This window comes from Nyctereutes procyonoides, unplaced genomic scaffold (assembly GCF_905146905.1).
Source record: "Nyctereutes procyonoides isolate TBG_1078 unplaced genomic scaffold, NYPRO_anot_genome, whole genome shotgun sequence".
Classification (NCBI taxonomy): domain Eukaryota; kingdom Metazoa; phylum Chordata; class Mammalia; order Carnivora; family Canidae; genus Nyctereutes; species Nyctereutes procyonoides.
This window is the reverse complement of record NW_026575046.1, coordinates 66,878,929-66,904,652: the sequence shown is the minus strand read 5'-3', so window position 1 is coordinate 66,904,652 and position 25,724 is coordinate 66,878,929. Positions and strand designations below refer to the sequence as shown.

Here is a 25,724-nt window from a genome sequence, read left to right as displayed (position 1 = left end):
AGGAACTGCATCTGACTGACTTGTTCCCAACAGCCACCCCTCCAGCAAACACTGGATGAATAGTGACTCTTCCCACCCCCCCACCTAGGAGGCAAACAGATAATGTGTGTGTGTGGGGGGCTGGCTTGTCTGCCTCTCATTCTCCCACCTTCAGGGACATCCTGAACCCAAAGCTCCATCAGCAGAACCACCGCTTGTTCCCCCGCCAAACCCAGGCCCCCCACCTCCCCAGCAGCCAGGTTCTTAGATAGCCATGCTTTATTATTTTTTTTTAAATTTTTTTATTTATTTATGATAGTCACACACAGAGAGAGAGAGAGAGAGAGAGAGGAGCAGAGACACAGGCAGAGGGAGAAGCAGGCTCCATGCACCGGGAGCCTGACATGGGATTCGATCCCGGGTCTCCAGGATCGCGCCCTGGGCCAAAGGCAGGCGCCAAACCGCTGCGCCTCCCAGGGATCCCCGATAGCCATGCTTTAAACCAGGAACTGTCCCCATCCAGATCACACTTACAAGGCCACCATATTGGAAGGGATGCTGGCCAGCGTTCAGTCCGGTGCTTCCCAGGTATGCCTTTGCCAGACACTCTGAGCGTGCTGCTGCCTCAGAGTCTTTGCATTTGGAGTTCTCTCTTTCTAGCATGCTCTTGATCAGTATATTTCCAGTGAGTGTCCTTGCTCAAACGTCACCCTGTCTAACCTAACACGCAGGCCCGTTTGGAAACCAGCTGTCTCCCCCATGACAGTGGGAGCTTCGCTCTGCCATGGAAAGGTGCCCACAGCACGGTACACGCAAAGGATTGATTCAGTATTGGATGAGACTGTGAATAAATAAACGAATGAATCTGAGTATCACCCTCACAGTTTTGCCAAACTTCTGTTCCACATATACACTGTTTTTCCTTAAATTAGGTTGTTCTTTTTTGTTACATAAAAATGGAAAAAGTTATTACTTTCCATAAGAATAATATTCAATTTTCACTGGACGCTGTTGCCAGATGAGGAATCTGGGCCCCAGGTGCATTTACACAGCAGATGGGGGTGTAGAGGGCACATTCCAGGCAGGAGGCTCCTCCTGGAGGCTCTCAGAAGCCACTTGCCTAGAATGGACATTTGTTCTCAGATGAAAATTGGCCCAATATTCCTGGCTGTTCGGTTCCTATTTGGTACATTTCCCTGAGCCCTCGTTTTCTTTCTTTCTTTCCTATTTATTTATTTATATTTATTTATATTATTTATTTATTTGAGGGAGAGAAAGAGAAATTGAGATGGAGTGCACAAGTAGGAGAGGGAAAAGCAGACTCCTTGCTGAGCAGGGAGCCTGACATGGGGCTCAATCACAGGACCCCAAGATCATGACCTGAGCTGAAGGCAGACGCTTAACTGACTAAGCCATTCAGGTGCCTCCTCTCATTTTCTAACAATGTGCCTGCTGTGTTCTGTGTGGTCTGGCTGCTGCCACGCCCCCAAATCCCCAGTTCACAGGCCATCTGCCAGTGGGGCTTGCAATGGGCCACTTAGGGAGCCAGTCTGGCCTCCACGGGGCAGCTGCTGGTGATTAACAGGGCAGTTCTGAGGGTACAACTCCATCTGCTGAGCTTTGTGGCAGGTGCCAGATGGTGTTATAGACAGGGAGGTAGCCAACATCCCCAACTGTCCTCAGGTTTGTTTTCATTCCCAAAGTCAAGAATGTCAACTCTGGGAAGGCCTCCTCACACTTGGGTGCTGGATCCTCCCCTCCTGAGACCTGCCACATTCCCCCCAGCAGATCTCACCTGCTGGGTTACACAGATGAGATTGGGGTAACGCTCCGCATAGACGGGGAGGCCCCTCAGCAAACCCCCCCCACCTGCCATGGCTTGGGGTGAGAGACCATTTGGTACGGGTGTGACAAAGCCAGGTTCTGGGGCCTGGTATTTGCAGATTCAGAGTTAGACCTGCCACTTCCTGACTATGTGACCTTGGGCAAATTGTTCATCTTTGCCTCAGTTTCTTCATCTGTTAAGATGAAGACAGTACTAGACTCTTCTATAGGATGGCTGTGGATTTCAGTGCATTAATACATGAAAAAGGCTTTGAACAGCACTAGCCACACAGTAAGTACTGTGTAAGTACGTGAGGTAGACAGAAGGACAGGCAGACAGATACAGCAAACCAGGTCAGGCACCCGGTAAATGCAGGAATCCAGATAGGAAGGAGTTAGCTGCTAGGTTTGTATTTTTAACCACTTTAACTTGGGCTTAGAAGAAAATGTTCTTTGCCTGAAGCTACAGTGAACACAAGACCGTCCTCTACTGCTTTGGATAGCCTCGCAGAATCCTGAGGCCTTTGGGGAGCAAGTGTCTGCAGCAATGAGCAGTGGAGAGCCGAGAAGCAAGGCCCCAGCATCACAGCGGCATAGCACGTGAGCTTGCTGATCTTGCTGCCACCTGCTGACCCTATCCCCTGACACCCCAGGGCCAGAACCCACAGTGGGGGGTGGTGGCGACTGGGGTAACTGGTGCAGGGTGTGGGGAAGAGAATCTCCCCTTCTTGGTTTTGTTATCCTCAATTTTTGACATGTTTTAAATCACTATATATATATATAATTTTTTTAAAAGAACCTTTTATGAAACCATTTTAGGCCTGAGTCTAATGACAGTCCCAAAGTGGCTCAGAACTGCAAAAGCATCCAGTGCGACAGACCACTTCTGAGAGTCTCTGAGGAGCTTGCCTCTATATGCAGCCTGAATAGTCAGGGCCAATGGGATCACGAAAGCTGACAGGAGGGTGCTCCCTGGGAGGGGGGTGTCTCAGAGGCCTGCTCCGAGCATAGGGGGCTCTGAGGGAGCATCCCTGACTAGCAGGAGTCTCACCTGCCTGCCGTTTCTGCTTCTCAGGGCAGGAACAACCTGCCATCAGTCAGCTCAGGGATGGTGGAGTCAGGCCATCTAGTCTGGGAAAGTGAGCTGCAAGAAGGCTCTGCCCAGTGCCCTGAACACAAAACCCGAGGGTCATGGCCAGTCTGGGAAGCCCTCAGCATCATTACCCCTGCTCAGGGTAGCAGATTAGATGTCATTCCTGAGGCTGGTGTAGGGGCCATGACATCCTTGAACAGAGATACCCAGAATGACCAGAGGGGCCTTCTTTCCTGTACCTCAAACAGGCTTGCCTTGCAGGCTGTTGGCACCTGCTGCTTACATCCAGGGTGGGGGTGATCACACTGAGGATGGGGAGTGGGTGCATGTGTGGCCTGGCTCCAAAGTCTCACAGATATAGTCCAGACCAACGGGGCACTGCTTTTATACTGTGGGTAACAAGGTACCACTGGGTCAGAAAGAGAGGGGAGGGGCCAAGGAACAGCAAATGGGGAACCAGGCAGAGCTGGCCATGGAGGCATGAGAACTCCAGGCAGCAGGTGGGCAGTGTTCGGAAGACCCAGTGACAAGGACAGTGATGCTCTGGGGAAGGTCCATGAAACGTGTTAGAACAGGTCCCAGCTGAGCTCCAAGGAAAAAGACTGAAGCCAAGTTACCAAACTAGGACAAGGCCAGACCAGAACCCTTAAGGGTTTGGATCAGTGAGGTTCATCCTTGTATCCCACCCGGGTGCCCAGCACAAGGCCTGACACAGAGAGGGCGCTGGGGAAAGCCTTGACAAATAAGGAACCAGTGGATTGCCATAGGCTAATGTGACCACAAATGCCCCAAATTCTTCCCACTGCTCCCAGCCTGGCACGGGCTAACCCTGCATTATGCGTGGGGTGCATGAATGTGAGCAATTAGTCTCTGATTTGATAGAAATGAGTGTTGCCCTTTCCCAGAATGGGGTCCAACCAAATGGAGTCAAAATGGAAAGTCACGAGGGTTAAAAGAGCTTAGGAAGAAGAGCCTGCTGTTGAGTGGTTCTTGAGCAAACCTTTCTGGAGGCAGGAATGCTCTGCTGGACTTTTACTTTTTAATTAACTATACTGGGTGACAGAGCAGTCTTGGCCTTCTGATACCTGGGGCCTCGACATGTAGGGACTTGGCATTTTGTAAATCTTGTAAGAGTAAGCTTTTCCCGGGTCTGTCAGGTTTTGAGACTCTCCAATCTCAGAGCAACCACCCTCTGCAATAGATTCTGCTTATGAATCCTTTGCCCACCCTTTTGGAGACAGCCCATGGTGTTTTGGAGCTAGACAGATCCAGTATCAGATTTTAGCTGCCCCACTTTGCTAGCTATGTTTTGTTGGGCAAATCACTGAACCTGAGTCCTTTCTTTCATCTCTTGAGAGAGAGAGAGTGAGAGAGAGAGAGAGAGAGAGAGAGAGAGAGATGAGGGGCACCTGGGTGGCTCAGTTAAGTGACTGCTTTTGGCTAAGGTCATGATCCCCAGGTCCTGGGATAGACCCCCACATCAGGCTCCCTGCTCAGTGGGGAGTCTGCTTTGGCATCTCCCTCTATCTCTCCCTTCTGCTCATGTGCTTGCTCTCTTATTGTCTCTCAAATAAATAAATAAATAAATAAATAAATAAATAAATAAATATCTTTTTAAAAATAATGAATTAAAAAAAGAGCTGATAAAACTCACCTCTGATGTGCTAGGAAAATTGAAGGAGATGATATGTCTACTGTGCCTGGCATATAGTAGGTGCTCAAATATTTAACTCTGTCCTTTCCTAAGGTATAGGAAAGAAAAGTGACATAAATCATTTCACAGTCAAGTAAACCTACATTGTAGAAGCGTGGTAGCCTGTTGCCCTGGGTGACCAGGAACTGGAGAAAGCAGGGGTTGGATTAGGGGCAGGTCTTAGCATTCACTGAGCCATAAGCACTGTTGGGTAGTTCCAGGCTCGGCTCAAGGAACGTATATTGAGCATTACGAGAAGAGGGGGGCTCCTGTCCTCCTGTTCCTCCCCCAGCCCGAAGAGGAGTGGCTGTGATCCTGCAAAAGCCTCTGGATGGTGTTCATTCTAAGAGCATGTGAGGGAAGGAGATATGCAGAGCCCTTGAGTCATAGCTGGAGAAAGACAGAGATATAGAAAAAAGCTACTGAACAGCAGGAAAGGGACCTGGCAGGACACACTGAGCATATATTAAAACAACATCAGTCAGATGAAAAGCTTTCCAGCTCCCCAGCTCTGGAGCAGCCCCTGGTTGATCCTGACACGGCTTCCCAGCAGAGTGGCTCACACTGCTCTTCTGTCCTGAGGATGTGCCAACTGAGCTTCCCACAGAAGTGTCTTCAGCCTTCCTCGGACTCTGCTCCCCCAGTCCTGGCCCCATCTTGGTATCTGGATGTGTCCCCACCCCACCCACCTTACCTGAGGAAAGGAAAGGGGGACCTTCCCTTATCTATAAATCGGAAGGAACGCAGGGAGCACCTGTACATAGACACTGTCTGTGCTACTGTGGAAGCTATATGCTCAAGACAAGTCATGGTCCAGTCCTTGATCGTTCCTGAAGGTGGCAGGTAGCCTAGCATTGGGCAGTGCTGATAACTATCACAAACACCAAATGTGATCCCAACTGGCTTATCCTGACTGATATGGTTTAACCCCAAATGCATTTTCTGCTTATGAAAGCAGTGCATGCTCATTGTAAAAATATAGACATCCCAAAAATGTGGAACAGAGAAAAATGAAAATCTCATGTACTTCTACCCCTAGACAGCACCAGAGTTGTTTGCTATTCTTCTTCGGTATTTCTCCATGTACATACTCACGGATGGATGGATAGATGGGCAGACAGATGGATAGACAGGTATTGTTCTATTTTAAAAAAATATTTCATTTATTTATTTGAGAGAGAGAGAGAGAGAGAGAGAGAGTGAGCATGCACAAGCAGAGGGGGAGCAGCAGAGGGAGAGGGAGAAGCAGGCTTTCTGCTGAGCAGGGAGCCTGATGCAAGGCTCGATTCCAGGACCCCGGGATCATGATCTAAGTAGATGGCAGACGCTTAACCAACTGAGCCAGCCAGGTGCCCCACAGGTATTGTTTTAAAAAAACAAAAATGCAGGGGTACCTGGGACTCTTGGTTTTGACTCCAGTCATGATCTCCCAGGAGATGGAGCCCCATGAGAGCAGGGAGTCTGCTTCCCATCTCCCTCTGCCCTCCCCGGTCCCACCCCTGCCTCTGAAATCAATCAATCTTAAAAAAAAACAAATGCAACTACAGACTATAGACTCTTTTGAGACCTGCCTTTTTTACTCCACAGGGCTGAGGCAGTTTTCACGTTATTGCTTGGTGCTTCCTCTGGAGACCACTGCTCTAAAGATTAAGAAACTTGTAAATACGAAATCACCCCTGGCCCCAGCTTCCTGTGCCCCGGGGAAGGCTGCTCTCTGAAGTCTGGCCTTCTTTTAGGGAGGCAGGCTCTGAGGGAAGGCTCAGCTACTAGGAGGAGGGGATGGATCTGCCTGGAAAGTGGCCTCTCCCACAGCTCAGAAGCTTTTCTGAAAAGCAAAAGGTGCTGAGGGAGTAGTGGCTGGGCTGGCTGGGCTTGCCGGGCTTGCTCCCTCAGCTGTCCAGTTCTTCACTGTATTAGGGTCATCACAGGGGCTGCATGAAGGCTGGAGAGAAGGGGAGGCTTTCCACCACTGAGCTTCAACGGGGGTGCACTGGCGAGGCAGTGTCGGCCCACTCAGGTGACTCAGACTCCACTATGTCGGCTAAGTGTGGAGGTGCTAGACTTGAGTGGGGGAGGATTCCAGGAAAGGGCTCTTCTGCTGGACACGGGGTCTGGGGCTGGTTAACAAAAAAGCAGTTAAGGCCAGCCAGCAGCTCTTGGGCATTGCTAGGCTCCAGGTGCTTGTTCTTGGGGTGCACCTGCAGTTAGCATTTTAATTTTCTCCTAACCCATTAGCCCCAGTTTGCAGAAACATAAAGTAACTCATCTCAGGTCACATTTCAACCTCTCCTCCAGATATTTGACTCTCCTCCCCCAACTCCCAAACCTGGGTTTGAACCCCAGCCAGATTCCCCGAGAGAAGTGGGCCACTTGGGGTACCCAGTTTTCTCCAGTGTGGCTTCCCTAACCCTGAAGTACCTGTTCTCAGAGCAGATACTCAGCAAATCCCTGCTTCTGACCTGCTTCTGGTCCATCTCCTTTTGTGTCGTGGGCCCCCCACCCTGTGATCAGCCCCCTGAGGAGGTCTTCCCTGCCCAAGTACAGCAGGGCTGTGAGGATGCCCTGACAGAGTGCTGTGATTGGCAGACGTGCTGCATGATGAAGATCATTTCTCAAGCGCCCCCTGGATGCTCAGCCCTCCACTTGGACATGAAAAGGATACTCTTTGAAAAGTAAAAGCACTCAATCGATGGAATTCTTTCTGTTAGGGAGGTACAAGAGCCATGAGACTTAATTCTTGGATTCTGGAGGCTTTTCTGGAAACAAAACTGAAAGCTAACATTACAGCAGGAATTGAAAGGGAAAATAAGAGAAGGTGAATGTAGCCTGGACACATGACTTACGGCAAAGTCACTGAGACACAGTGACTCGAGAACAGCTTGCACTCCCTCGCTCAACCCACGCTCACTGGGCGCCTGCCATGGGGCAACTGCTGTGTGACTTCGGGGAATACTAGTGCCTCCCCCTAACAAGCTTACACATGAGAGCGGGGGTGGAGGGAGAGAGACAAATAAATAAGTGAGATTATTTCAGATTGCTAGGAAGGCACTTAAGATCAGAGCGAAGGATGAGAAGGGAAGAGCCCGGGGGGAAGCTATCAGGAAATCATGAGTACAAGGCCCAGTAGTAGGAAAGATGTAACACATCCAAGGAACATGGAAGGGTCAATGTGCCAGGACAGGGGAGTGAAAGAAGAACATAGTAGAGGTGAGGCCGGAACCAGGTCAGGCAGGGCCTCAGAGACTTCTGGAAGAGAGTGGATTTACTCTACGTGAAAGAGGAAGCCAGGGGAAGCATTTCGAGAATGAGTGTGCATGTTTTGTTGATTTTGTATCCCTGGGAACTTGCTGAACTCGATGGGTTCTAGGAGGGTTTGGTTTTTGTTTTTTTTATAGATTCCTTGGAATCTTCTATGCAGACAATCATTTCGTGTGCAAGTAGGGGCAGTTAAAAAAAAAAAAGATTTTATTTATTTATTTGAGAGAGAGAGAGAGAGAGAGAGAAAGAGAGCGCGAGCAGGGGGAGGGGCAGAGGAAGAGGGAGAAGCAGACTCCCCGCTGAGTAGGGAGCCTCACCTGGGACTCAATTCTAGGACCCTGAGACCATGACTCGAGCTGAAGGCAGATGCTTAACCGACTAAGCCACCCAGATGCTCCAAATAGGGGCAGTTTTATTTTTCTTCATTTCCAATCTATATGCCTTCCTTTCTTTTTCTTGTCCTGCTGCAATAGTTAAGACTTTCAGGATGAGGGCAGATATCATGACCTTGTTCTCAAATTTACAGGGAAAAGATTTCATCATTAAGTCTGATGTTAGCTATAGGAATTTTTTTTAAGATTTTTAATTTATTTATGAGAGAGAGAGAGAGAGAGAGAGAGAGAGAGAGAGAGAGAGGCAGGCAGAGAGACAGGCAGAGGGAGAAGCAGGCTCCATGCAGGAAGCCTGATGTCAGACTTGATTCCAGGATTCCAGGATCACACTGGGCCGAAGGTGGCGCTAAACTGCTGAGCCACCAGGGCTGCCCAGCTATATGATTTTTATAGATATTCTTTACCAATTTACAGCACTTCTCTTGTATTCCTAGTCAACAGATAATAGGATTGTATGATTCTTCTTCTTTAACCTTTGAGATGATAGAAAACATCGACTTTTCAAGCACTTTGCAAATGTTGAGCCAAACTTGCACATCTGGAAAAATTAGTAAATCCCACTTGGTCATGGCATAGAATTTTTTATCCTTTGCTGTATTTGATCACTGACAATTTTTGTCTTACTTAGTTTATGAGAGACATTGGTCTATAGTTTTCTTCTCGTATCATCTTTATCTAAATTTGAAATCAAAGCACTACTGGCATATCACAGGTTGGAAAGCAAGCTCTTCTCTTCACTTTTTTGGAAAAATCTATATAAAATAGATGCTAATTTTTGTTTAAATGTTTGATAGAATTCTCCAGTGAAATCATCTGGGCCTAGAGAATTTATGTGAAGTTAATGAGTGCAACTTGTTTACAATAGACTTGGTAAGTTGTTTTTTAAAAAAAAATTTTTTTTTAGACTTGGTAAGTTTTGAGTGGGAACCAAACCACGGAACAGCAGCCTTCAGGCCCCCCTCATGAGGGGAGGGCAAAGAGCACAGGTTTCTTGGGATCAAATCTACCATACCTGTCCAAGTCCTAGTCCCGTCTAGCTCCAACACTTTCTGTGGCCCCACCCTGGGTGCCTGAGCTTATCTCTATTGTCTCCACTTCAGAGGAAGAACAGAAGTATGGCAAGAGCCAAGCCACTTGATGGGCCGGTGTGCTAAGCTTCCAAAAACCCACAGCAGCAGCCACGGCTAGCCCTACTTCTCAACCCTGGGGCCACGGCACACTCTTATACATGTGGTGTCACAACAATGCCCAGGCCTCCCCAGCCTCTCTCTTGGGACACAGAGGGCTGTGGTCTTCTGGTGCCAGGGGGCTGCATCAGTGGGGGCTGGCCCCATGTGTTTCTTTCTGCTCTCTTATGCCACAGTTCAGTTGAACAACCTAGGCTCCCAGGATGGACAGGGGCTCTGGGAGGAGACCTTGTTCCATCCGGCTCCCACAGCTGTCCACAGCCTGAGAACAGCCCATCATGACATTCCCTTATTTATTAACCCTACTGAAGTGTGGTTTCCGGTGTCTGTTTAATGGACCTCTCCTTCCCCAAGTTCTTCTTATTATTTCCGCATCATCCTCATCTTGGGCAACTGCCAGGTCTGACTCAGAGGCCTTGGCTTGACCTCAGCGGACAGAGGAAGCCTGCTGATTCCATGAAAGCACAGATGAGGCCAGTCTGCAGTAATTATGTAGCCAGGCAGCGAGGGAATGTGCCAGCTCCAAAAATACCTGCCCACTGAGGATCCACCAGCATCTCGGCCGTGACCCTGCGTCAATGAGCAATCATGTTGCTGCCTGCAAGGGGCCCCCCACAGGGCAGCCAGTCATTGGGGTGAGGCAAATAGGTCTCCTTCCCTTGGCCCATGCTGAGCACAAAGACGGCTGCTGTCCACAGCAGACAGAGGGGCAAAGAGACAAGAGTGAAGTTTCCAAAAGCCACATCTACATGGACACAAAGAAAGGTCGAGAAAACTCTAACTGGGTCTAGAAGTAATTAAAGCAAAGCGCTAACCGTCTGCCTCATGAAAAGAACAAGGTGACTCTCATTGTACTGACATGTGCCACTTGCTAAAATATATTGCTCAGTGGGAGAGAAAGTTACAGAGCAGGGCACACACTCTACAAAGGGGCCTGGCTGTGGACCTGCTGTCCTGAACCCTTCTTTCTCGCTGTGGGGCCCTGGGAAAGTTCCAGATCCCCTCTCTGCTTCAGGTTCCTCATCTGAAACGTGACGAGAACACTACTGACTTCACAGGGTTGCACAGATTTAAATGATTTTATATTGGCAAAGTGCTCTGTCAGCACTGGCCCATTGTGATATAGGGCCTATAGGTACATTTGGGTTCACGTTGGCACGGATTACCTCTAGGACTGGGAAGTAGCTGCCTCTGGGTGGAAGAAATGGCTATCTGGGGACAGGGATCAGAGGGAGACTTATTTTTCCCTATGTCCCTCTCTGACCCTTGGAATATTGTACTGTGTGCATCCATTGCCCACTCAAAACATATAACGGGAACCTCGAATGAAGTCTTAGAGTCTTGTAATGACTAGAGGAATGTATGGGAAGAGGGTAAGAAGGGCAGAGTGGGGACGGACACTTCTAAATCTCAGAGCCAGGCTGTACAGGGATGAACTCAGTCAATCTTCCAAGGAGCTCTAGGAGATAGACCCTTCACCTTTATTATCCCACAACACCAAGGGGGAAACTGAGGCACAGAGCAGCTCAACAACCTGCCCATTCTTACAGAGCTAACAGGTGGCAAAGAGCGGTCAGGGTGCCAACAAGAAACAGATGGCACACTCAAATTAGGATAACCATGGAGGGTTTATTTGCAATGAGCTGTTTACAAAAGTATAGGGATCTGTGGGGGTACCTCAAGAGATCGTGTAGGAGCCCTAGGTTCAGAGCAGGGAGCTGTCACCACCCACAGGAACCCTGGGATGAAAGAGTCGTGTGGAGGCTGCCTAGAGGGAGGTGACCTCGGGACGAGGGGCATAGCCCTCGAGGTGGACCTCATGGGGAGGTGGCCAAGGGGGTATATTCACTGCATCTCTTCTCGCTCTTCTCTAATCCCCATTGGCCGCATCCAGCCACAGCCAGAGGGCTAGAGAAGGATCAAGGGAAACACAAGGCAGCACGCCCCAGAACTGGTGTCTGTACCTTGCACAACAAACAGCCCAGCCTCCCATCTTGTAGGTCCTGGTACAGCCTGACCACAAGGCGGGCTGCTCCTCACCGTGCTGGGTCCCAGGCTCAGGGTGACATCAGGGCTTGACAACCTCCTAGGATAGACCAACAGCCTTAAAATGCTGGCCTTGGTGCTTCTACCTCTGCAATTCCATCCTAAGGATGCTAAAACCCATAACACTTGGGATTCCTTTAATTCTCTGCTAGGGAGGGCTGACCTACTGCCCATAAGCGTGCACACAGAGGTCACTAAGAGCTTGGCATTTGGCCCACTGAGCTCGGCTCCCTGGAGGACAGGCATCCTTGAAGACCAATGGCAAAAACTGATGCAAAAGGCCACAATCTGATCACTAACATGGTATCAGGTAGGAGCTCTTGACCGTCAGCAGCTGTGAATGACTCAGGAGAGACAGACCCTCCTGGCCCCCACTGTTCCAGGGGTGGGCTGTGCAGAGGGAGCAGAAGATGTGCACCCAACAGAGTAGACATGCCTGATCCTAGACTAAAACCAAGACGCTAGCACGCAATTGACCACTGCAAGGCTTCAATTCTGCCCTGCTTTCCCAGCACACCTCCGGATGCCCTCTTCTCTCTCTCTTCATCTACCAGCTAAAAAAAAAAAAAAAAGGTAAGCCAGTGGGTCCGGGGCAAAGCAGGAAGCAGAAGGAGACACACAGACCTCTGCCTTGTCTACCACTGCTTTGGGGTCACTTGCCCAGGCTCCCTCCTGGCGGACTCTCTGAGGACCACTCACTTGCTCGGGCCAGTCACTGACGTCACACCATTACAGTCTTGTAATGTTTTTATTTTTGTCTATTTCCCAAGCACACCTCCCATCTTCCTGAAAGATGCCATGGAGTTCCCCCTTTCTGACCCTTCTAGGCCGTTTTCCCTGGAGGTTCCTGACTCCCCAGTTTTTGGGCTGCATGATGTCCAATGCCCCAAATTCCTATATTGAAGCCCTAGCCCCCAGAACCTCACAGGGGTGGCTGCGTTTGGAGGTGAGGTCTTTAAAGAGGTGCTCAAGTTCAAGTGAGGCTGTCAGGGTGGCCCTAATTCAATCTGACCAGGGTCCTCCCAAGAAGAGGAAGTGAAGACGTACAGAGACTGTGGGAACACACGTGTACGGGATGGCCACACGAGGACACTGCGAGAAAGTGGCCCCCCCAAGCTGGAGAGAGAGGCCTGAGGAGAAACCAAGCTCCCAGGCTCTCGGACTGTGGGCGACGAATACCTGTTGTTGAGCTCCCTGGTACCCCTGGGTTGTGGTACTGTGTTTGGCAGCCCTAGTGAACTGGTACACGCACCCACCCAGGGAAGACTCGACTTCCACACGCCCACCAGACTTTGAGTGAACAACTGCTATGTCGCCCCTCCCGTGCGTTAAGGTGGGTGTCTGCTTGGACACCTGCCTCCCCTGAGAGACTGGAGACTCCTCAGGGACTGTGTCTAGGTCCTTGTTGTTCTACCTACCCTAAAGAGCCAGGACTAGGAGGGTTAACGGAGATGACACATGTCAGGCCCTCTGAGTGAAGCTTTGAGGGCTAAGTGCCCCACAAATTCGGACCCTCAGGTTATTACTCATCTGTCCGTGCCCACAGCAGGGCCACAACAGGTGCTCCTGCGGAGCTGCTGAATTGAGTTGAAAGGGAGGCTGTGAGTGACTGAATAGACATGCAGACAATGGCCAGGCCAAATATAAAAACAGAACTCCGGCCCACAACCTGCAGCACCTTGCCCGGGGAACCAACCCATCAGCGGTGGGGACCGGCCAGGAAGCCAGTCTGCTCTAGCACACGCTTGCAGGGACTCAGATGGCCAGCCATCTCCACTGACAAGTGCAGGAGGCCAAATGATGCTCCCGTAACAATCAGCCCCAGGTAGCCAGGCCTTGATTGTCAACTGACAGTTTCTCTAATTTTTCTTCCAACTTCCAACTGTGGGTCACCTGGAAAAAGCCAAAATGCACCCTAACCAATCCCATAGGATACCTGCTGGTAGCTGGCTCGCATCAAGCTCCCCCTCCACCAAAGGCCTCCGATCTGGGGCACAGGCTTCCCTTTTATCCCCCACCTCTGCCTGCCTTTGAGTCTCTGCCAAATGCCTGTGACAGCTGCTGGCTCCTCCGCTAGAGCCAGTTCTGAATAAACAGCCTCTGCTTCTCATCTGCGTGGTCTTTGTTGACTTCCACAGGTGTGTCTCACACACCTGGGGCCTGGCAGGCCCAAGACACAATCAATAAAAAGGGTTCAATGACTGGTATCAGGAGGAAGTGTGGAGATAGGGACATAGGAGAGGACAGGAGAGCCAGAGTCAGACAATGAAATCCACACCATGGGACACACCTGCCCTATGGACAGATCCCATTTGTGCCACAGGCTTTCTCAGGTTTTGTTTTTTTGTCTATAAAATAGGTGAAGGGTATAAGGGGATGGAATAATTTAAAGATGACCCAACTCTGCGGGGGCCATAAACCCAGTAGAAGATAGTCCCCAGGGCACCCACAAGACACAATGAGGCAGGTGGGAAGTAGGCAGATGGCTTTCTCCCCAGCATCAAGGCAGTCCACCTCCTCGGCAAGAAGCAAGAAGAGGAAGCTGGCAAGCCAGCAAAGTCTATTTAAGCTTCTCCTTCACACATAAAAGGAGAGAGTTTTTCTATTTGAAAGAGAAACCATAAATAAAGGCTGGGGCCCAGAGCCATCTCTTTGGGAGCCAGGTGCAGCAATCAGCACTAGTGCCTCCCCGCCCCTAGTCACCAGCTCTTGGATCTGCTGCCGCCATCACCACATCTGCAAAGTCCAATTACCACGCACAGCACAGCTTTCCTTTTGTAATCCAGGCCGGTGCGGGGGAGTCAAGAGATGCCAGCTGCACAGAGGGAGTTCAAACTGCATCCTTCAATGGACTTCTGACCGGAAGGGTATTATGATAAAGACGTTTCCATAGCTAAGGCACACATGCCTGGGGGCTCCGGGCACATTTCTCTGGCATGTGTCACTGTGTCCCTTGGAGAAGGCCTCTTTATTCATCCCCCAAGGCACTGCCAAATGTCAAGTCCTTTGAAAGTCTTTGCTTCCGTGCCCACCCGCTGCCCAGGCCACTTGCAGGGAGCATGAAGCTTTCTTCCCAGCAGTCTCAGCATGTTGTCCACACCGGCATCATGGGACTTGGGGTTGTTAACAACTCTGTTCTGCAACCCTGGGCTCCTTTAGGGAGAGACCTGGTCTACTGGTCTCTGTTCCCCAGTCTCTAAACACGGGTCTGGATTACAGCAGGTGCTCAAGGGAAAGCTAAATGAAGGGAACACAAATGAACGCTCTGCTTACCCAAAGGCAGCTCATTACCTGACTGCCCTTCCTAGGAGTCTGAGCTAACCCCGCCCCCCACTATCCATTTTCCATCTTTCTGCCCTCCTCTGGGAAGCAAATATTTCTAGAGGGCCCTTGAGCTGACGTGAGTGGCCTGGAAAGGCAGCTCTGGCCTGCACGGTGGACGATGTGGGCGTGCTGCTCTGAGATGCCTGACGAGCCTCCTCTCCCCAACATTCCTTGTCCATCCATGAAAGGACATGACAGAGACAGCTCTAATATATTATGGGAGATTGATGGCCCATGGGCTAAATCTACTGTGCAAGTGTGTTTTATTAGGTTCCATGTTATATAAAAATTGGTAAGATCCACATAACCCCCACCCCCCCTCTAGTTTCTATCGAATAAAGCAGAACACTCTCAGGGCTCCTCTGGCAGAAGCTGAGCGTGGCATGTTCTAGTTTGCCACAGTCCCCACCACTCTCATGCCCAGACGCTCATCACTGACATGCTAATCTCTTAGGTATTTGCATGTATAACCCCTGGGCCATGGCCTCGACCTCGGCACTTCAGGATGAATACAACAGGCTTTCCAAGACATGCGCAAGGCCCAGGCCCATACTTAGACATTCTGACTCAACGGTCGTGGGGTAGAGCCAAGGTAACTATGTTTGTAGAAAAGTTCCTCACATGACTCTAATTTATGCCAGGGCTGAGAGCTGTGGTCCACAGGGCCTGCTGGCCATGAGGCACCATCTCATCTGTGCAGAGCAGCAGCCACCAGAAAAGGAAGAATGGGTAAAGTTAACCTGGTCAAAAGTGCCCACAGGGCTTCCAGGAGCCAAGTGTTGCCCAGGATCCTCCACCTCCCAGAGGTTTAGGCACAGACGCAGTGAGTCCTGAGCGCATCTCAGAAACAACTACACAGATCAATCCGTCCTCCTTGGCCCCTGTGCTTGCAGCTAGTCGGTGGCTTTTGCAGGCCCTGCCTGTAGCTTGCGCCTGAGCACTATACAAGCTGTTTCTTGTCCCTGGGCTGCGTTTGTCAATTCATGCCTCCCTTGCCCCTCTGGGCTCTGCCTGAGGCCCTTGCCTCCTCTAGGAGGCCTCAGACCGGCCGAGTGAGGTCTGCTGGCTCATGTCTCTCCTGCTCCACCAGCATTTCATTTACTGGTTTCTCCAAGCAGGCCCTGAGACCCGTTCCATGCCTCTATCAAAGAGAATTCCAGAAGACAGGAATCACCTCCCCCATGCCCCCTGTGCCCTCCCCAATTCTCCCACCCTATGGCTCACTGAGCGGCAGTGGATTCTCGTGGGAGGATAGAGGGGCTGCTCTATGGAGCCGAGAGTGGGCACCACAGCAGCCACCACGTCCTGCTTGCCCATCTGGAGGGGCCGTTTCAAGAGAATCCACAATGCCCACCTGCCGGCCTCCTGCCCATCTCCCTGCCAAGCATCCTTGTCCACTTGCTGTGTGTGTGCCCAGTATAGGATACACCAACATCCATCACTTCTGAACCGAGCCAGCAGCACAGGAAACCAGTGTTAGGGTGGCAGGGTAGGAAAGGGGCTTGCTCACGTCTACTGAGCAGTAACTATTTGGGATGCCTGGGTGGCTCAGCGGTTGAGCGTCTGCCTTCGGTTCAGGGAATGATCCCGGGGCCCTGGGATCCAGTTCCACATCGGGCTCCCTGCGGGGAGCCTGCTTCTCCCTCTGCCTGTGTCTCTGCCTCTCTCTCTGTCTGTCATGAACAAATAAATAAAATCTTTTTTTAAAAAAAGGTAACTACTTGTGGGGCTCAGGACCCCACACGATTTGCTGCTCTCTTCTAAACAAGACAATCACTCCTGGACCCACACCCTTGCCACGATGGATCTAATTCACAGCCAGCTAGAGGTAAGAGCGTCACTTAGAGACTTCCCGGCTATAGGGAGCACACAGGTACAGCCGTGAAGTCTCCCTCAGGAATGATTTCCTGAGTGTCGCAAACCAGACGCTGGCCCCAGCGGACACTGTGTGGACTGGGCTGGGGCCTGAAGGACCAGGACTGGCCATGCCCTCCCGGCCTGCGCTGGTCGGGGCCTACCTCGGAGCTGACAAAATGTGGTCATAAACTTGCTGGTGAGGGACTTGAGCTCGTTGTTGGCCAGCGTGATGAGGTGGATCTGGTCGGTGACATTCCGCAAGACCTTGTAGATGCCAATGGGGAAGGAAACCAGCTTGCACTCGGCCAGGTCTGCAACCAAAGAACAAAGAGCAGAGTTAGCCACAGTCACTTATGGACTTACCCCAAACCACACAGCCCCCGACCCAGCTCTCCTCTCCACCCCTTTCTCTCTCACCCATCTCCCCTGTGCCAGGCTCGAAACCCTGCCCTCCCTCTCCCGAGAGCCGTCATCACCATGGGTCACACTTGCCCCTCTCTCGCACCCTGAACCTTTGGGTTTAGTGCAGCACCTCACTAGTAGCATGGCCTGTGAGCTGACGTGCAGAGGGAGCTGCTCTGCAGGCACGGGACTGACCGGCACTCACGGCAGCGTCCTGGGGCTCCTGCAGTAATCGCCCTCTGCAACAGCCAAAGGCTCAACGGTGAAGCCGCCTTAACACTGCTTTTTAAAATTTATTTATTTATTTATTTAAAATTTTTTTTAACACTGCTTTTTAACAGTTGACTTTGAAAACAGGCGATTCACATAGACTTTGTGGTCTGACCTCCTTCCCAGCCCTGTCACTTGAAGGCAAGCCTGTGCAAGAGGCAGCCGGGAGGCTCCCCTGGAGCACAGTCTGGCAGTTTCCCAAATGGTTAAGCCTGTTGTTACCACATGACCCAGCAATTTCACCCCTAGGTATACACCAGAGAAAACTGTCAACACATGTCCACGCAGAAACACATCACACAGGACAATAGCTCCAAAGTGCAAACGACCCAGATGTCTATCCACAGACTGAGTGGAGAAGCAAAATGTGGTATCATTCATAAAAAAGAATGTTATTTGGCCATAAAAAGAAGCTAAGTACCAATACATGCTACAATGTGGATAAACCTTGAAAACAAGATGCTCAGTGATGGAAGTGACTCACAAACGACCACATATTTTATGAGATCATTTATATGAAATGTCCAGGCAAATGTATAGACACAGAAAGTAGAGTAGTGGTTGTCTAGAGCCAGGGGGCCTGGGAGGTTGGCAACTAACAGGTGGGGCTCTAAAACCTGATTGTGATGATAGCTGCACAACTCTGGGAATCTACAAAAACCACTGAATTGTACACTTCAAGTGAACTGTATGATATTTGAATTCTATTTCTTTTTTATTTTATTTATTTTTATTTTTTAAAGGTTTTATTTATTTATTCATGATAGAGAGACAGAGAGACAGAGACACAGGCAGAGGACGAAGCAGGCTCCCCATGGGGAGCCTGATGTGGGACTTGGTCCCAGGACCCTGGGATCACGACCTGAGCCAAAGGCAAATGCTCAACCACTGAACCACCTGGGTACTTGTTAATTCTATTCCAATAAAGCAATTTTTTTTCTGTACATATGGTAGCAGGGAGGCACTGAAAGCCTGGAAGCTCAGAAATTAGGCTCTCCAGCTGCTCTAAGACATTTAAATTCGCTGAGCCTCAGTTTCTTTATCTGCAAAACAGGGGTATTATTATCTACCTGAGCAGAGCTGTCATGGAAATTAAATATGAAAAGTACTAAATGTGCTAACAAAGTGTCTGGCAGGTGCACAGGGGGCATGTTGTTTCTCTCTGTCTACTCCACTTTACCCTTCCCTTCCCACTCTACCCAAATTCTCTCTATGCCTCAAAGCAGCTCCCATTCCACCTTGTTGGAAATCTGCCTGGATCATCCCCGTTATTGGTGGTCACCCTCCAATCCCTGAACCCCAGGATCACTAACCAATCAAACAACACTATCCCATCTCTCTACAAACTCTTCTTTTCCCCAAAGAGGCCGGACTCCCCTAAGTCCTTAAGCCTTTAAAGATTGCTCCAAAATAAATATGCAAAATTCAATTAATGTTCCTACATGCCAGTAATAATACATCATTTTTAAAGATCCAATTCTGAAAAGCAACAATAATGCAAAGTTCATCAAAATAATCATAATTGAAGCCCTTCTTCATCTGCCTCATAGAATTCCTACTCTTGCTCTAAGACCAGCTCAAATGTCACCTCCTCTAAAAGCCTCCTCTGACTGCTCTAAGTAGTTAGTCGCTCTGATTTCTGAGTCTCACACAGTACGAATGAGACTTCATCCAGCACTGTGTTAACCTCTTTTTGTGTCTGCTTTCCCACTGGACTGGGAACACCTCCAGAGCACAGGGTCAGCAGAGCTCCAGCAGGCTCAGGTCTGAGAAAAGAAAGGGGACAGGTGGGGCTAGTACAGATGACTGAGGATCCACAGGTCTTGTGCAGGGCAACCTGTTAAGAAGTGTCTTGGGGTGCCTGGGTGGCTCTGTCCATTAAGCATCTGGCTCTTGATTTCAGCTTGGATCATGGTCTCGGGGTTGTGGGGCTGGGCTCTACATCAGGCTGTGTGCTCAGTGGGGAGTCCGCTTGAGATTCTCTCCCTCCCTCTCCCCCTCTCCCCACTCACGCATGTTCTCTCTCCCTCCCACCCTTCTCATATAAGTAAATAAATCTTAAGAAAAAAAGTATCTTTACTGCTTCCCCTGGTCCAGGGCCATGCTAGGTGACTCTAGCCCTGCCACCGTCCCATGTCAGGCACTGGTTCTGCCAGCCAGTAGGGCTAGCAGAAGACAGCACGAGGTCCTGCCACAGAGGAATGACTCCAGAAGTCAGTCTTTTAGTAAAGGGAGATCAAGGATCTGGAAATGGACTAGCTAGCCCTGTAGGCTCAAAGTTTGGGGGCAGGCTGGGGATTCTAGAAAAACAAACATGGGGTGCTGGGTGGCTCAGTTGGTTAAGCATCTGCCTTCGGCTAGGTCATGATCCTGGAGTCCTGGGATGGAGGCCCACATCGGGCTCCCTGCTCAGCAAGGAGCCTGCTTTCCCTCTCTCTCTGCTGTTTTCCCTGCTTGTGCTCCCTTGCTCTGTCAAATAAATAAATAAGATCTGAAAGAAGAAAGAAAGAAAGAAAGAAAGAAAGAAAGAAAGAAAGAAAGAAAGAAAGAAAGAAGAAAAGAAAAGAGAAAAGAAAAGAAAAGAAAAAAGAAAAGAAAGAAGAAAGAAAAGAAAAGAAAAGAAAAGAAAAGAAAAGAAAAGAAAAGAAAGAAAAGAAAAGAGCAAATGCTTCCAATTAGTCTCCTAGTGCTTTGTGCCAGATGGGCTAGGGCTAGAAAGGAATCTTTGTTGTGGTTGTAAATCATAATGGTCCCTTTGGGTAAAATTGGCAGATCTCATTCAAGGTAGAAGCAACATCAAGGAAAACATCAGAAGTTTTCCCTTTAAAGCAAAGAGCAAAATAAGGGTGCCTTCCATCACCAGTATCCCTGAATATGGTCTGGGAGGTTCTGGCCAAAGAAACAGAAAACGTAAACACTAGAAACAGACAGAATGATGATTAAGTGCACATGAAATGCCTGCATAACCTTGAAAAACCAAAGTAGTCATCTGACAAACTATGCAAATCAAAAAGGTCTCAGCAATGTGGCTAATCAAAATGCATACACAAAATTCAGTAATATTCCCAATGTCAGCAATAATATATAATTTTTAAAGATCCTATTTCAAACAGCAACAATAATATAAAACATATAATCAGAAAGGAAATTGTGTCTGACCAATATTAAGTAGAAAAGGTCACAACGCTGTCTTTGGAAGTAGAGAGTATTATGCTAAGCGACATAAGTCAGAGAAAGACAAATATATGATTTCACTCATGTGTGGAATTTAAGAAGCAAGACAGAGGAGCATAGGGGAAGGAAGGGAAAAATAAAACAAGACAAAATCAGAGAGGGGGACAAACCTTAAGAGATTCTTAATCATAGGAAACAAATTGAGAGTCACTGGAGGTGTGGAGGTGGGGGGACGGGGTAACTAGGTGATGTAATGAGCACTGGGTGTTATATGCAACTGGAGAATCACTAGACTCTACCCCTGAAACTAATAATACACTATATGTTAATTAAATTAAATTTCAAAAATATTTTTAAAATTAAGGAATGCAAAAAAAATAGATTTGTAAGTGAAGATATAGAACCTGTTCATTCATGATAAGTCGAAAGACTAAAATGATAGTGATTTTTTTCAGAAATTGGTTTATAGATTGTTTAATGTAATTCCTTACTTTTCATTCAGAAAGTTCTTTTTAACTTTAAAATCCAAAACTGGGCAGCCCCGGTGGCGCAGCGGTTTAGCGCTGCCTGCAGCCCAGGGCGTGATCCGGGGGACCCTGGATCGAGTCCCACATCGGGCTCTCTGTATGATGCCTGCTTCTCTCTCTGCCTGTGTCTCTGCCTCTCTCTCTCTCTGACTCTATGAATAAATAAATAAAATCTTTAAAAAAATCCAAAACTATTCTTTTTTTTTTTTAATCTACAATAGTCACACACACAGAGAGAGAGAGGCAGAGACACAGGCAGAGGGAGAAGCAGGCTCCATGCACCGGGAGCCCGACGTGGGATTCGAACCCGGGTCTCCAGGATCGTGCCCTGGGCCAAAGGCAGGTGCCAAACCGCTGTGCCACCCAGGGATCCCCCAAAACTATTTTTGAAATGGTTTTAAATTTCAGCTAGGGGATTAAGTAAGCAAGGCTCCCTCAAAAGAGCAGAAGATAGGGTGATAACCAATATTCTAAGACTACAATAATTAGGGATCCCTGGGTGGCTCAGTGGTTTAGTGTCTGCCTTCGGCCCAGGGTGTGATCCTGGGGTCCCAGGATCGAGTTCCACATGGGGCTCCCTGCATGGAGCCTGCTCCTCCTCTGCCTGTGTCTCTGCCCATGTCTCTGCCCGCCCCCTCTGTGTCTCTCATGAATGAATAAATAAAATCTTAAAAAAAAGACTACAATAATTAAAACAGAGGACAACAGGAAAAATAGATTATAGAAAGAAAACAGTCTAGGAAATGTAGTTGATAAAGAACATATCATAATTTAATAAATGCCCAAAGAGGTTTCACAAATAAATTGGAAGGGAAGGATTAATAACTGATATCAGAATAGCCAATTAATTCTGGGAAAATAAGAGAGACTCTTAATTAACCTAAGAATCAAAGTAAACTTGGACACTGGGGTGGCTCAGTCAGTTAAGTGTCCAACTCTTGATTTCGGTTCAGGCCATGATCTCAGGGTTGTTGAGACAGAGCCCCCACGTTCAGCTCCAGGCAGGGCAGGGGAACCTGCTTCAAGATTCTCTCTCTCTCCCTTTCCCTCTGCCCCTCCCCTTTCCTCTCTTAAAAAAAAAAAAAAGAAAAGAAAAAAAAGAAAGTAAACGCTAGAGAGAATTACACTTGAAATATTTTTGAAATCAAACAACAAAAAAATCAGGAGCAGGGGCGCCTGGGTGGCTCAGTTGGTTAAGTGTCTGCCATCGGCTTGGGTTGTGATCCCGGAGTCATGGGATCGAGCCCTGTGTTGGGCTCCCTGCTCAGTGGGGAGCCTTCTTCTCCCCCACCCTCTGCTGCTCCCCCTGCTTGTGCTCTCTCTTCTTTTCACTCACCCTCTCTCTCTCAAATAAATAAAATCTTTAAAAAAATCAGAAGTAAACAGAATTCAAAATTTATACAACCTCTTAAGTGAAAATGACTTTCTAAACCTAGGAGCAATAAAAGAATCACAAAGAACAGATCAACAAACCTACCATATAAACCATATAGAACACCTGGATGTTTAAAAAAATAGGGCTATAGATTGTGAAAAGGGTCTATAAATAGGATGATAAGTTATCTTTAGGGAAGCCTGACTAACTTAGTTGGTGGAGCACGCAGCTCTTCTTGATCATCACAGGGTCATGAGTTCGAGACCATGTTGGGTATAAAGATTACTTAACTAAAAAACTTTAAAAAAATTATCTTTGGGGTGCCTGGATGGCTCAGTTGGTTAAGCCTCTGACTCTTGGGTTTGGCTCAGGTTGTGATCTCAGAGTCATGAGTTCAAGCCCCCACTGGGTTCTGTGTTCAGTATGGAGTCCGCTTGAGATTCTCTCTCCCTCTCCCTCTGCCCCCCCCTGCTCATGCTCTTTCTCTTACATAAATAAGATCTTTTTAAAAAGCTATCCTTATTTATTTAGCAGTCTCAATAAAATTCAAATAAAAAAATTAAGACCACCAGTGGAGAGACGAGAAAAGAAAATAAAGATGTTCACAAGGGGGAAAACTAGTAAACAAATAAACATGGTTCCTGAAATGTACTGCCAAACTGCTTTCCAGAGAATTTATGTCACTTACCATACATTTTGCCCAGTAAGTAACAGGATCATTAAAAAAAAAGATCTTTGCTAATATGATCAGGGGAAATGGCATTCCTTGCTTTTAATCCGCAAGCCTTTCAATAATGAGATGGATTATCATTCATGGGTAATCAACCATTTTTATTTCCCTGGTGGCAAATCCTGTTCACATCTCTGGCCGTTCTTCTATTTGGAGTGCTGGCATTTCTCTCCACCCCTCCCAATGTTGGTAGACCTTCATAAATAGTATTATCGACCTATGTCCATTGTTTCTCTTGTTTAATAATGCAAGTTATAGCATTTTTTAAAGCACAATTAATAAAAAGTATATGCACTCTGTAATACTGTAAAACTAGGTAAAAAAAAGTGCATATGCCTGGGAAAGAAGATCAAAAGGAAAATAAGCACATTGAATAGTTATTACAAAAGATTTGAGAATTTAGTACTACTTATGGTTCTGATGTTTATTTTATATGAAATAGGCAAAGTACCACTGCATATTTAAACAAAAATATTTCTGAGGCATATATGGTGATACTTTACTTTTAAAATAGAAAAATTAGGGCACCCCAGGTAGCTCAGTGGTTTAGCGCCACCTTTGGCCCAGGGTGTGGTCCTGGAGACCTGGGATCGAGTCCCACGTCGGGCTCCCTGCATGGAGGCTGCTTCTCCCTCTGCCTGTGCCTCTGCCTCTCTCTCTCTCTCTCTCTCTCTCTGTGTGTGTCTCTCATGAATAAATAAATACAATCTTAAAAAAAATAAAATAGAAAAATTAATTTATCACAGAAACAGCTTTTTCCTAAAGATTTATTTATTTATTCATGAGAGACACAAAGAGAGGCAGAGACACAGGCAGAGGTAGCAGCAGGACCCCCGCAGAGAGCCTGATGTGGGACTCAATCCTGTATCCTGGGATCACGACCCGAGCCAAAGGCAGGTGCCCAACCCCTGAGCCACCCAGGCATCCCCCAAAACAGCTTTTATTGGAAAAAACAAACCTGGCAGATTCAAGTATAAACTGAGGGCAGCCAGTTCTTCGTCAATAAGAGAAACAAACAAACAAAAAAGACCCATAAAAGAAAGAAACCCTGGTGTACTCGGGTGGAGCAAAAGCTAGGAGATGGACCTTTCAGGACTCAAGCACCAAGAATCAATCGTGCAATGCACCCGCACTCCTCATGGTGGGGAGAGAAGTGCTCACAATAGAGGCAGAAGAGACATAAAGCCATAAAGCCATTCCGGTTCTTTCCAAGGGTCCTCAAAGCAGCTGTCTTCCCGGAGTACATCAGCCCAGACACTCCCAGCCCACAACCTCTGTCCTGCCACCTGGGCCACCCACACACCATCCCAACTGTACACTCTCCCCTTTCCCAGTCTCCCATTCAAGCAACACAGGCTGAAGTCACAGAAGCACGTGCACTGCCCCCGCCCCGACATCTGAAGGGTGCTGAGGGCTTGGAATGTATTCATGCCTGCTGCTCTCCTTCATTCTCCATAATAGCCCTACTGTGTGCCACGCAATGTTCCCCACTGTGCCTAGCAACTTCCCTAGGATTGTTGTTGTTGTTGTTGTTCTTAGCAATGCCATCTGTTCCACCTATCTTTTGACCCCAGAACAACCTCTTAAAGCCTGGTGTGCGTGTGGGAGGGGTAGAGCCCAAAGTTCCCGCCCAGCACAATCTGGCTGCCACTGATGGTAAAGGCCTCTGCTGGGATGTGAGGCAAATGACCAGGCCTCATCACCAGCCACTAACACTGCACAGGGACTCCAATCCCTGCTGAGAGGACAGGTCCATGATCTCCAAAATAGTTTTCCATGGTCCCTGGAACAAGAATATGGAGATCCAGGTACCCAGACAAGTGGGAACAGATCTCAGCCCTGTCCCATCTTCTCCCAGCCTGTGCCCTAGGAACAATGTAGCTCACATTCATTCCTTGTGGGATGGGGAGTAATAATAACCATAAATAATACCACTTCCTATTTCACATGTGCTAGGTTGTAAGATCTATCCCTCTGTACACATGAGGAAACTGCAATGCAGTGACTTGCCCAAGGTCATACAGCTAAAAGTAGGGGAGTTAAGATTGAGATGGTTAAGCTGTTCAGGAAGCCATGGGTCCTAACCATGGTACTATCCTCCCCCCTTGAGTTAAGAAGTACCTAGATGCCTGTTTCTAGGCCAAGCCAGAGAAAGGGGAGTCTGCAGAACATCTCAAAGGGAAACCAGGGCCATGGCTAAAAAATCATTTTTACTAGGCCTTTCTATCTAGTTCAGAGCATGTGATTCTGGGGAAGAGGCCTTTTGTTCTCAGGAAATTCTTCTCAGATCTAATTCAGAGGATGGGCACCATTTATACCCGCTACACCCGTCTACAGTAGAGCAAAGCCTCCTACACTGAGCTAAGATCGATGCTGGGCCCTGGGGCTTACAGGAGCACTATTTATGGCTAGGAGACAGGTCTCAGTGGTGGAGGGGGTATCCCACCCAGGTAAGAGAAGCCCCAGACTGGAGACAGGTGAGTCCTCCTCAAGGAGCCAGGGGATGTCTTCAAGAAAAGGATCCCATTCTCTATGCAATAGTTGATAGTACAGAGAATCATTCAGCCAGCCATACAGGAAGAGCTCCCACCCA

General features: G+C 48.4%; 1 protein-coding gene across 2 annotated transcripts in view; it reads right to left on the bottom strand.

Annotated features, from left to right (window-relative positions):
- LRRC20 (leucine rich repeat containing 20) overlaps nt 1-25,724 on the bottom strand; it is an 82,251-nt gene that overhangs the window by 28,499 nt on the left and 28,028 nt on the right. For both annotated transcript variants that reach the window (XM_055325421.1, XM_055325422.1), the window contains one exon: nt 16,815-16,964. In XM_055325421.1, the coding sequence (XP_055181396.1) occupies nt 16,815-16,964 (150 nt within the window). The remainder of the gene's footprint in view (nt 1-16,814; nt 16,965-25,724) is intronic.